General features: G+C 40.4%; 1 protein-coding gene across 1 annotated transcript; it reads right to left on the bottom strand.

Annotated features, from left to right (window-relative positions):
* Positions 1 to 248: 248 nt before the first annotated feature.
* On the bottom strand, positions 249 to 13,304 carry LOC310954544 (gamma-aminobutyric acid receptor subunit rho-1-like; the record flags this gene model as incomplete). The annotated part of the gene is made up of 10 exons (XM_083924058.1): positions 249 to 551; positions 3,028 to 3,224; positions 4,346 to 4,498; positions 4,941 to 5,081; positions 5,708 to 5,790; positions 6,399 to 6,622; positions 7,279 to 7,346; positions 8,463 to 8,569; positions 8,689 to 8,742; positions 13,198 to 13,304. 10 exons carry the CDS (start codon positions 13,302 to 13,304, stop codon positions 249 to 251), a joined length of 1,437 nt encoding a protein of 478 aa, XP_083780184.1.
* Positions 13,305 to 13,552: the final 248 nt, after the last annotated feature.

Here is a 13,552-nt window from a genome sequence, read left to right as displayed (position 1 = left end):
GGTGCAACAAAACAAGCAACGACAATGACTGTCCCGTTTGTCAGTAGGTCATTTATAAACTCTTCATTTTTAAGGGGCTGGGTTGAGAAGGCAATGGTCACCAATCTGACAATGGTCCCCATACATCTTAAATGCAGTGTCTCTGTCTGAAAAGCATCAAATGCAATGTTTCCTGCTCATTCATGAGCCAAGCTCCTGGAGTCTCATCATGGAGGACTCTCACAGACAATCTACTTCCGCATCCCGGGTTACGAGTAGATGGACCAATAGATGATGTTAAAGAGGATGTACGCACCAGGAAACACAACCCTCGAGTACTTGTCTATGGCGTGGGTGTCAATCCAAATGTTCACGTAGCCTCTGGGCGGCTTCACCTGGCCTGCGATTTGCGGGTCATTTAGTGACACCTGGGCCAACATTCGATCCTGGCGACCGCCGTTCTCTGGCATCCCATAATTCCCCATGGAGTTGACATCCATGGACCCATAACCAGTGATCTGAGGGTCGATCATCATGTCGTCAGGGTTGCCAATGCCGCATGTACACGGCAGCTAGAAAGGTAAAAAGGAAACAAAGTCATTTCGAGACTTTGAAATCTATCTATTGTAAAATCTGCAGTCATAAACTACGGGTGCTTTCACACCTGCCTCGTTTGGACTTTTCAGGTTGATCCGAACCAAAATGATCAAAATGAATTGTGCAACCTCCCCCAGACCATGGTTTGATCCAAACAGCCGAACCTTGGTGTGATGAAAAGAGGTGGTCTAGGTCCAGTTTATTTCTGGTGTGAAATAATTTTTGGATGGTTCAGACTTTTGAACCAATTACAGGAAGTTCTGTCAGGCTATTGTCCTGGTTTAAGAGTAGGGGAGCTAAACATATCTCAGTGCTTGGCGTGTATGTAGCAGATAGAGAGAGAGTGACAGTGGATTTGCTCAGAGCAGACGGCTGTCAGTGATCGGAGCAGTACAGTGTAGGTTTCAGTTTGTCTCTTAATACATGCTATGAAGTAAAGTTCCTGTGTCTTGCTTCTCAGACGGGAGGACAGGAAAGCTCGTCTACAAACCAATCAATGCCAGGTATAGGGAGATGCACATAGACAGTATAAAAATGGACATAGCATCTCTGTCGAGGTCTGTTCTCCCAACTTTATCCAATCGTCCGCAATTGTCTCCATCTTGTGAGACTTTGACTCATTCTCGTTTCCAATTACCAAAAAAGGGCATTGATGTGACGCTAGGGGGAGGGGGATACGTCCATCTGGCTGACGTATACCTCTGAGGCGAAGTGAGGGCCAGCAGCTAGCTGTAACTCAAGAGGCCACACCCCTAATTATTTATAACCTATAACCTCACATAAAATAAAAACTAGCCTGGTACAAAAAAATTCAACCCCCCCTCAGTGTTGTCATGGAGATATGACCTAAACATACAGACTAAAAAGCTTTTTTGTACCAGGCCTTAAACATGTTTAATTATGCTGTGAAAACGGCCTGTTTAACATGGGGATCAATTTTTGGCACTTCCGTATTGGATCAACCAGGAAGTCTTTGTGGTGGGGACTTGGAGACGAGCCCACGTACTGTAGGTGATGAGGACAGGACGTAGGTCACGGTCTTTAGTGCGCCTGCATAATTGCAACGATAAACCAAAACCATGCAATGACAAAAAAAACAAAAAAACATGAACCTTAGTTTGTTATGTTTTTCTTTTTTTTCCTGCACACTCAGGGCCCCTTAAAAACTTCAGCATGAAACATTTATAGAAGGATGTTTGCGCTGGAAATGGTCCTCGGGGTACATTGGCAATTTGGCTCCATATGCTGCAACATTTGGCAGATGAAGAATAGCAATATAGTACACAAGCTGTAGTCCCAGAAATAATTCACCATAGCCCAGAGAGCTGCTTTAAGTGAGCCAATTTCAAAAATATTTATCTGTTCATTGGAAATGCACATAAAGTATAAATTCATGTTGTTGTTTTTTTACCAGTTTAGAAATTTTTGTAAAATATTTTCCTTTAAAATCAGGTCAGCCTTGTCTTGTGTCGAGCTATTTATTTGTCTGTTTCATTTTATTTCAGCTGTCTACTTTCTTGCTTTTAGTGAGAAAAATGTCATCTGCAGCTGTTACAGGATGGACAAGAATCAGTAGACCTTTTAACATTTGGAAAATTTCAATCAGCCCAAAGTGAAGAGCTGTAAAACCATATACGCTTCATGGTTGATTTGAGTTTGATTTGATTTTTGAGTATTACGGTTTTTTATTTGACTTTTAACCTTTTAACCACCCACTGTTCCACCTGTGGGACTACTATACAGGGCGTTACATGAATATGAATTTATAATAAAAGTATTTATCATTCAGTCTCCCGTGTGCCTAGTCATGTTTAAACGTCCTGAAGGAAAAGAAGAGGCTGTCTGCACACTGATATTTTTAAGTTCCCAAGAAAATGAATCCAATACAATGCACGATAGAATATACAACTAAAACCTTAAGCATCATGGTGTGTGGTGGGTATTAAAGGCTTAAACTACAGCTATTATAACTGTAAAGGATATATTGCCCTCTGTACAGATCCAGATGTATGAGCCAACGGTTAAATTCAGGGAAAAAACACAGCTTCAAACTAGAAGCTAATGTGTGTTGCAAAGCCAAACTGTTTTAATTAATCATGTATGAGAACATCAGAGCATTTGCTTCCTCCGTTGTACTTACGAAACTTAAAAAAAAATGAGGAGAATGAGTGGGTCACATATTCATTATTTACACTGTGTATGAAAAAGAAATGTGATTTGAATGAAGCTGTTTTAACTGTAATTATCTCGTCTCTGCCTGTTTAATCGTTTAAACACTCTGTTTCTGTGTTCATACAACTGAATAAATAAAGCAGAGAGATGATTAAACTGTTTGGAGACTGTCCGTGTGAATCATGAAAAGATCAACACTTCATAGGTTAATTGATAACTGCAGGCGATTAACAACCACAGAGAAGAGCGGCGGGAAAAGCCACATGAAATAACACTTACTCTCTCCCTCAGCTTCCTCTCTTTCCTCTCCTGTACGGTGGAGAGGTAGTTGACTGCCGCGTACTCTATCACCGACAGGAAGACGAAGACAAAACTGACCCAAAGGTAAATGTCCACTGCCTTGATGTAAGAGACTCGGGGCATGGAGGCGTTGACCCCGGTAATGATGGTGGACATGGTCAGCACTGTGGTGATGCCTGCAGTAAAACACACAGACAAGTTAGATTCAGAGCGTTTACAGTTTGAACTGTATCACCGGGTTCAAAAGCTAAATGCTAAATATCATAGAAAGGGTCGAACGTGAGATACTATTTTTTTTTTAATTTTGAGCTGCAATAAAACATTTTTATCTGTGTACTTGTTTGTATTTCTAACCTGATACAGTATTTTATTAATCACTGTGGGAACATTATGTATTTGTTCTCTCACCTCCAGGGCAAAAAAATAACTAAAAAAGACTTCCGCAGGGCAAACGCTTCCTCATAAGAGCCAAAATCCAGAACTTACGTTGTAAGAGCAGACACCCTACTCTATATTTTTGCCAAAGGGGTACAGGAAAAATACGATGGGTCATGAGATGTTTAACAGATAGAAAGGCACAAAAAATCATACCCTATTTCCACTATGGAGTTTATTCCTCTGATTTGTCTCCGATACCTGCGTAATTCTTGTGAAATCCCAGGTAGAATTTACCACTTTAGTTCTCCAAGAAATGTTCAAAAGATACAACCAGGGAGTAGAAATCAATCATAGTTCAAAGACACTCGGTGCTGCAAGATGACACTGCATTTCGTAGGAAAATCACCTTACCGCCACCTCTAAAGCTCATTAATTATCATGTTATATCGTGTTTGTTTAGTTCCTATAAAAAACAAAGTGTAAAAAGCTGTGGTTTAATGTGCGGTACAAGAGCCATGTGCTCTTTATGCTCAGCTGAGCCTGGAAAAAAAACTGCCTACAAGCACTTTTAAAGCTCACTAATCAACATGTTACATCTCGTTTCATAGCTTCCTTGAATCTCAGCTGATTGCCTGGCAAAAACACAAGACATAAAAATGAATGAGCTTGATAGACGTTTTTTTTGTCACCTTTAGACAGACCAAGAATAGCTGTTTCCTGCTTTACATATTTTGAGTACAGATATGACAAATATTATCGATCTTCATAGCAAGAAAACAAATTAGTGTATTTCCCAAACATTTGGGTCACAAAGAGGTTGGGAATCACTGCACTATGCCACATTTCCTTCCTTCCTTCCTTTCACAAAGAGCTAGGTTTCTTTGTTGAGGCCATGCTCTGTGAAGGAACTCTATCCTACCTAGTGGTACCCTGGCGGGGACGGCCCTGCGGTCAATCCAGAAGGACACCCAGGACAGCATGACCATCAGAGTAGCAGGGAAGTAGGTCTGCAGCAGGAAGAAGAAGATGTGGCGCCGCAGGGTGAAGTGGATGTACAAACGATTGTACCAGCCTAGGAAGAAGAAATAGCACCATTACGTTGTCATACATTAGCAGCCGATACACCGTACGAACACTCGAAGCAGCGGTTCCCAGCTATTGTGGCAGGGAACGATAGGACGCAAATTCCTTTTTTGTGCTTCAGGTTCCTCTTAAGAGCTGTTAACTTACATAGAAGACGCCTGCAGCTCTTCCACGGTGCCTTTCCAGCAGCGTACAAGTAGTTTGCAGTGATTTGATTTGTTTCATTTCACTGTAAGGATTAAATACTAGTACACTCTTGGTAGAGTGACATTCAAAGGACACCATAAGGATCCTTTAGTTGAAATTATGTTGGCTTATGAAGTAAAATAACATTCATTGAAGTAATTCAATTCCTGTCTAGTTTTTCCATGCATGATGCACACATTTAAGCCATTCGTATAATCACACAGGGCTTGTTGTTATCACATTACCTGTGCTGCTGTAGAAAGCCAGCTTGGTGGTGGTGTGAAATTTCTGAATGAGGAACTGAGACAGAGATATTCTCTCGTCCGTATTCAGGGATTCGTTGCCTTTCTTCCAGTACAACATCAGGTCGTCATCTGTGTATGCATCTGGAGGGGAGAGAAGTAGAAGTGAACAGGTCTGTAATGAACCAAATCACGGCAGTTTCAGTGTGAACAATGCTGGGCGTTAATGTGAACAAAGCGTGTGAAGATTTAACAAGACACGACTACAATTTCTAAAGCACCACCACCAGTCCCTAGAGACTGCCATGTTCATTACACCCTCTGTTTTTGAGTCTTACATCCTCACTAGTAGAGGAGCCAAAGGGGAGATGCTAGAGGAAATGGTCTTAACGTATCATGGCATGATATAGTTGAGATTCCATGAGATATCAGGTGAGCAAAATTGACATTTTGGCCTGAGGAGAGAGCAAGAAGAAGGCTTATGTAGTGTCTAAAATGGTTAATGAAAATAGGTTAAAGTGTGCTCAGTAAATGTGGATAGTTCTCCTATATAAAGTGAAACATTTGGCACGTTGATGGCACTAGAAGAACGGTCAGAGAGGCTGGAAATCCATACTCCATACTGAAATGAGTTTTTCAGATACTTTCGCATGGACCTAATCAGAGGTCAAGAGGCAACTTAGACGTGATGGTGGTGCTAATGGATGAATCAGCAGTGGAAATAGCCACATATCCTGCTGAAATATTTGGTCATTGATAATTCCACTCACAGCTCTCGATCTCCAGGGAGCAGGTTTGGGTGTCCAGAGGGAAGCGGCTGAGGTCCATGTTGCACATGGCAGTGACAGTGACTCTGCAGGGAAAACAGCAGGGACACAAAGAAAAACACACTTTAATTCAAATTCCTCAAGTAACAGGGTAGAGGGTACATTTGTCCGATAGGCTGCTATGTTAGTCCACCAAAACCAAAAGTTTAGTTTTTCCTTTGTATTTTCTTACTGAAGCATTGTTTCACTTTCCCCTCTCTCCCCCGGTTTACCTTTGTGAATATGAACATGCTCATAAATGAACTGCCGGATTAAATAACGGCTAAAAGATTCCCTCCAGTAAATTGACAAAAGTCGCACAGCATTTGGCATTCTTGTCTGATAATTCGACACTGTTACATTTTGTCTTATTACAAATGAATCATTTGGAACTGAAATGTTATTCCAAAAAAGGCATCCCCTGCTGTGGAAATCATTAAAGTTAATCAGCGGAGACATTTAGGATTTCTTGTGATGTCTATGAGATCAATTCATGTTGTGTTTCATTTTTTTAAAATGTGCCATTTGTAAAAAGGTTTTCTTTTTTCCCCTTTTTTATTACAGAGTAGAGGAAACTGCTTATAGAAGGATGTGGAGCTCCTAGCATGAGTTAGTCCTCATTGGCTACGTTAAGGGCTCCTGTCGATGTCTTTACCGGAGACTGTAGAGGACGTTGCCGTCTGGGTATACCCTCAGCATGACATTATCAGTTGTGGTGTCGTGGATAAAAGAGCGCTTAGAGTGGACAAAGAACATGTCAGGAACCCAAATCTTCTTCACCAGGCGGCTGTCAAAGGTCATGCTCTGATTGTTGGTGCTTGGGAACGACAGTCGCTCATCCTTCCAGTAGTGACGCAGGTACAGTGTCATGGTAAAGTCCTACGGGAAGAAATGAAAATGGTACTTACTTAAGTAAAAGGACCAATATAACAATGTAAAATTGCTCTATTAAGAAGCCCTGCATTCAAAAAAAAGTACAGTGTACTTAAAGTAATAAACAGCTTCATGTACTTAAAGTATTAAAGTAAAGCAAGTGATTTTAAGGGATCCCAACCTAGTGGATGTGCCGGGTTGTGAGATCATTAATGGAAAGAAAAGAAGAAGAAAAATACAGTCCTGATGCACAAATTTGTATTCATTTCTGAGACTTCTCTCTAATCTTTATCTGTGAAATTGTCAATAATTTGAAACCATCTGCTTGAAACGGAGACGCTGCTTCTAAGCAAGAAAGCAAAGTAGGAACCACTGGTTCAATCTTGAACAATATATTGTGTTTTATAATCATGTTTTAAATGTAAAATTTTACAAATCCAAGTAACTGTAGCCGTCAGATGAATCGAGGTAAGAGCGATATTACCTCAGAGGTGTATGGAGTAGTGCAAGGAAAATGGAAATACCCAAGTGAAGTACACGTACCTCAAATTTGTAGTTGAGGACAGTACTTGCACATAGTTTCTTTCCACTCCTGCTGTTATATTGTAATATGATATACATCATTATAAAACATATTCTGTACCAACAGGCTGTTTACTTACCATATCCACCTCAGAGATGGTGTCCAGACTTTCAACCTGAACATCCACTCCAACGGGAATTGGAGGACCTGAAAAATAACAAATGCAAAAGTGTTATTTTTCTGCATAGAAGCTTGTTAAGAAATTAGTCATTAAGAGTCAATGAAGAAAGATGAAGAGACAATAATATCGGCTTCTCCACATGAGTTTATTCCAAATGATTTCCTTGTAGGGAAATCGGTCCTCCAGACGCCTGCACTAACGGCTCCCGTCTGGAAGAGTGCTCTAAAAGTCAGCTTCTGTAGAGTTTAAATACAGATAGCACAAACAGCCCAGCTGGCATGACGTTTACAGCAACATCTCAGAGGACAAGGGCGACTTGTCCTGTGTTTTGGGTTACACAGAGTCATAGTTAGATTCTGTCCCACTTGTATCACAGGATACAGGGAAGTGTCTTCACAAGATATACAGGGCTGTAAAGATAAAGAAAAATTTCTGCATCACAAGGAGATAAAGAATGTGTTTTGTCCCATGGTTTAAAAACGTGTTCATTTTAATTCCTGTCACAGATTCAACCTGTTGTTTTGACAATCAAAAAAGGAAAAGAGCTTCTGCTTACGCCACAACTGCATTGGTCTGGCTGGGATTCTACTTTTGACCTATTTCATCCTTTTCTACTCTGCATCATCATCCTCAAATAGTGCAAAAATACAATTAGGTCACAATAATGGATCAAAGTCAATGCGGCGGTGGATGAAATTCAGCTCTGTTCTCTACTTCCAGCTGAGGTGCAGGATTCTGCAAGGGTCACTCGCTGCGTTTTCACACATCATCACGTGTTTTCACACATCATCACGTGTTTCGCTGTTGTGGGTATTTGCCTTAAATGACAGATAAAAAGATAAAGACAGCCAAAAGGATTATATATATTTAAGTACTATCACTCTTGTAATGTGTGCGTTTCTGACATCAATCCATCTAATATGCAGTGATGATGCAAAAGACTTGTATTAACACTGTGTGATGTAAAGAACTAAGCTGCACAGCTTGCATGGATGGTGTCATTAAGATCTCCAAGGGCTTAATGCTTATGTGACTGTTTGGCCTAAACCAATGACCACCGCACAACAGGGCATGCAGCCTCTACAGCAATAAAAGCCTTTTATTTGAAGCACTTAAATCTGAAGTAACATTCATTCTCTGACCTCCAAATGCTGGCCTCATGGTGAAGTCATGGTCGTCTATTCTCAGGAGTTGCTCAGATTTTGTCATCAGAGATTTAGTCATGTCTGGACTTCGTTTGAAAATTGGGCTGTAAAACAAAAAGTGGAAAGACATACTGTATTGTGTGTTGTTGTAATGTCCAAATTAATTAGCCAAAGAATCGTAATTACTTTGATAATGTTTTATTCAAAGGTTTTGAAGACTCACCTTCCAGTTTTTTGACCCCCTCCGTCCCCATCCATTCTGGTCTCTCTCCGTGACCTGAAAGTCAGTAATAAATAAATAAATGAGAACATCTGTCACATGTGGCGGCAACACAACATTATACAACGCAATTGAGATTGCCAAGATTGTCTAGTCGAATCAAGGTGTCTTCTTAGTTTTCTAAAAAGAAATAGAGCGGCAACAATAAGCTGATGAATTGTTTAGTCGATGCACAGAAATCTAATCTGCAACTATTTTGATTACTAAATGATCGTCAGGGTGATGAGCAAAAAAAAAAAAAATATTTGCTGATTCCAGCTTGATGCTTTCCTTCATTGTATGTGATGGTAAACTGAATCTCTTTGGGTTTTGGGCTGTTGGTCGTCCAGAATAAAAAAGAACTGAAAACTCTGTTTTGGACGGCAGGAAACCAAAACATGCCTTTATTAAATCATTAAATATGCAGGTGTGATGGCATTTTTATGTCATATGATGTTAAACTTTTCCATTGCAAATTTAACAGTCTAAAGGATTAATAGACCAATTAATTGAGGAAACAATCTGCACGTTAATTGATCCTTCAAATAATCAGGAGCTGCAGCTTTAGTTTTGAAAGAAATGATGATGCACATGACATTTGTGAGCCTAAATCTCCATGATTTTAGCGCAGGGACAATAATTTATCCTTGTTCTTGTTTTGTTTTGATACTTCTCACTTCCTAAGGAGATGTAGTAAATCTGGTTATGTCACACATTTACACAAAATCGCACAAAGGCCAAAAGAGCATTTCTTTGTCACATCCGATTTAGAGGAAGCCAGCTTTCCTCTGGTGACACTGTTCAAGAGGGCGGCCTCTGTGTACTTGACTTTCAGGCAGCCTTTTCAGTCCATCAACAGAGAGCGAGGGAGAAAAAAAAAAGATTTCCCAAAATCCTAAAATGGATTATTAGAGTAGAGCATGCTGTCACAGACAGGGACAAATCCCTGTGGCAACCACAGACGTGCATTGAGGAAAAACTACAGAGGAAGAGAGAGAGAGATGGGCAAAGATGAAGGGACTACACGAAAACAAAAAAAATGCAAAATGAAACAATGAGAAGAGGGTTTCTCTGGCTATCTGCAGAGCTCCCATGGGCAATGGGTGCTACTCGTCTGTGTCCATCCAGCAGCTGGCGCCTAATCCTCTTGGCAGAAATGCCTCTCCAATCCCCCTCTCTGTCTGCCTACGCTACACAACACAGACCGCCTGTCTGCACACCGTTTGTGCTCTGCAGCCACGGACCTGCATGCATCGCTGCAGGGGCTGCATCAGGGTTAATGGGTCAGATTCCTGCAGAGGTCATTCTGGATGCATTAATGTATGTATTAATGAGAGCAGTAACTACAGAAAAATGAAGGGGAATTAAAGTTTGCAGGCTAACTGAATAGACAATAACCGATGAATAGGTTGTAATGTCTTAATTTGATTTCTTTTTAAAAATGATATTTTAGGCTTTTTTTAAATTAGATATTGACAGAGAGGAAAGGAGGGAGAGGTGTGTGTGTGTGGGGGGCTGCAGCAGTTTCAGGAGAAATGTATCTTATTTTATGGCCTCGTGAACAACATTTCTGCAAACAGGTGAACAGTGAACAGGAATTTAATGTTATGCCATTGACACAATGACAATGATCGATAAATAGTTTCAAGGAGGTTCATCTGCCCAGCAGTGAGGCTTCAAAAATCTTGTGACAAGTAGTGACGCTGTAACACAGGAAAGCTATCCAGTATCTAAAGAAATTGCTAAGCCGTTGAGTGATGGATCGTAAGAAGGAAATCAGAAGCAGCAGGATTTCTTTTTTTTGTTTTAATCCAAATGATTTTCTGTCCCAATAATCATTCACAGACCATTCATGGACATGTTTCTTGTGTGGGACTCCGCTCTCCTACTCTTATCCCCCTCTCTGCTTCCTCTTCAAAGCAGCGAGTGAAAGGAAAATGTAAGTAATATAGTGAAAACTCCCACAACACACGCCAGCAGCATCCAGCCGCTTTTTCAATTTCACACTCAAAGAGAGAAGGAGTGGATGATGAGAAACAGGGAGAAGAAAGGTTCGACTTCGGCATAACTATATACGATTTTTCCCTCCACTGTTGGAAGAGAAGTGAGAAAGATTTACATTAGATTTGTATTCTCAGACCGTGTGTGTCAGCAGAGAGAAGACATGATGTGAGAGGACTGTATACTAGTTGGGGGGCAGATTTGATAACAAGGCGATACTGGTGTTGGGAGATTACACCGCCGCTTTGAGCCACATGTGCTCTCTGTCTTCTGAAGATTTTCCACAGATGATTACGATTGTGCTCCTCTTAATGATCATCTTAATCACCTCAGGGCTAAGATGATCGCTTTAAATGACTGTAATTCCACGGGGGATTGTTTAGATTTCAAAAGACAGATTGAACAGTTTAACACATGTTGAATAAAATCAGATCCTTTCATGCACTCTTGACAGTTGACATAATGTACATAAGAACCAGCATGTATGTAATGTCAAACACATTTAATTCACTCACACGGATGACAATCTTAATAGCAGTTAGCTGTTTGACGTCTCCTCTGATCTATAAATAACAACAGTTGCGCCACGAGAAGTGAAACTGTATCTAAAGGCAGAGGGATTATATGATTTGACAGGGTTTGTTGAATATATTAAGAGGATACAAATCATTCAACGCTGATAGCCGTATGAGGCGTATGGCGCTGTACTTTGCCTATTTGGGGAAATCTTATCATCTTCACCAGAGATTAATGCAAAGAGTTTCTCACTCCATGACCTCAGGATATAGTTGAGCTCCCTGCTGATGTTTATACAGGAGAGTAGCTTGAATTTGTTGTAAATGGTGGAAAAGAGTTTAATTAATTTGTATTTGTCTCCTTTTTTATGTATCATATAAAGGCAAGTATTCCATTGATGCTCTCAATACGTGTTCACAGCCATCTAAAGGTGCTGACAAGATACATGGATTGATCAGTTAGTCAACTGACATAATAATCAGTAACTACTTTCACTACAGAGAGCAAGATTGTCTTTTGTGATCGTAAATTGAATATTTTTGGGGTATTGGGCTGTTGGTCGGATTAACAAGACATTGGAAGACATTCACTTGGGCTTTAGCATTTTATCATACCAAGAAAAAATATCAGTAGATTAATCATTTATGACCTTGGTGTTATTTCTTTGCTCTCAACACTCAACAGGTGGTAAAATCATATGTGGGTGTTATTTCAATTCATTCGAACATTCATCTATTTTAAATACCTTACAGCTGTTGTTTATGCTTCAAACAGTGCTCCAGATGTAACTGACTCACTGAAATAATGATCAAATTTGCATTTCTAAAGCATGTCGAAGACTACACTTTTTTCTTGTTCTGCAGTGTAAAAGTCCCATTTCCTCCATTGCAAGTAGAACAGGCACCTCCACACACTATTTCCTGCCAATAAAGCAGCGATAAAACATTCTTATTAGAGCTGAAACAAATAGTCGACTGATAGAAAATGAATCTGCAAATATTCTGATGGGTTTCGAACTGTTAGTCAGACTAAACAAGGCAAGCTGTCACCATTGACTCTGGGAACATGTAAAAAGCATGCTTTTTCCTGTTTACTGACAATCAATCAATCAATCATACAAAGCAGAATTGAATATTATGATAATTAAAAACAATTATTTCTGAGAATTTTAAGCATTCTGCTTTTTGAATACCACCTCGTAAAGAGTTTTCAGGCTTCATTGTGTGCCCCAAATTTAACAGAAGCATTAAAATAAGGATTTAACAGCATTGAGTTTTTAGCATTTCAAATGTGAGTCAAAAAAGACAAAGATGACTGCGGAAAGACGGCCCCTCTGCATTCTGCTCCCTGCACTTAAAATCAGAAACAAAACGCCTAACAAACAGACAAACACAAACCTTTCTATTTAAATCACTTCCTATGTTGAAGCCAATTCGATGAATGAAATGTTGAACTGAGAGTGCTTTAATGATTCCCAGATCTAGTTCAGCCCCCGACTAAAACATCTAATCCATCGGACACATTAACATGGCAGCAATTAGCCTAAATAATCACCTGGAAATGACATTGGCTACAACTGCTGCCAGTAGGGAAGACAGTCATTAACTGGCCTGCATCAATTGTGGGGCAAGAGAACACAGCATTCACTAGTAGTTCATAAATAGATGTGGGGATTTAGGTCTCCCTCTCTCTCTCTCTCTCTCTCTCTCTCTCTCTCTGCTCTCCAATCTGCTGTCTGAATAAGTCAGTTTTCAGAGGGGGAGGGAGCAGCACAGGTGACACAGGAAACACTGGACAACCTTAAAGCTCTTTGCCCCACAATGGCTTAATTATTTTCTTATAGAGGTTTTTCTTTAACGATGAAGAATGTTTGCATTGGAAGCTTAATTAAAACCTGTCATACATCCTGTTGAAACAATGAAAACATGAATTCCAGTGACACATTTGTCACATTACCTGCTCTGTTTATATGTCTCCAATTTTTGACCCCTCGACTGGGCCATCCTCCCAGCAGCACCTGCGAGCCAAACACAGAAGAGCAGAAGAACAGCATCCACCTGCATGGTTCACATTCCCCAGAGGACGGACCTCTCCTGTCAGTCAGAATCTACTCCCCTCAAGGGTTCGGAGCACTCTGCCTTCGTGAGACATTCCCTTCTCCAGCAGCGGAGCCGATAAGGAGGGAGCAAAAACAGCAACAGCAGCAGCTACACTGAGCTATTCTATGGCACGAGTGGAAAACATCCTGCAGTGCTTAATCTCCACAGTGGGAAAAGCAATTTTGACTAAACCCATAAATCCTTGAGCGTCA

This window comes from Echiichthys vipera (genome assembly GCF_963691815.1).
Source record: "Echiichthys vipera genome assembly, chromosome: 12".
NCBI lineage: Eukaryota > Metazoa > Chordata > Actinopteri > Perciformes > Trachinidae > Echiichthys > Echiichthys vipera.
This window is presented reverse-complemented; position numbering and strand designations above follow the sequence as displayed.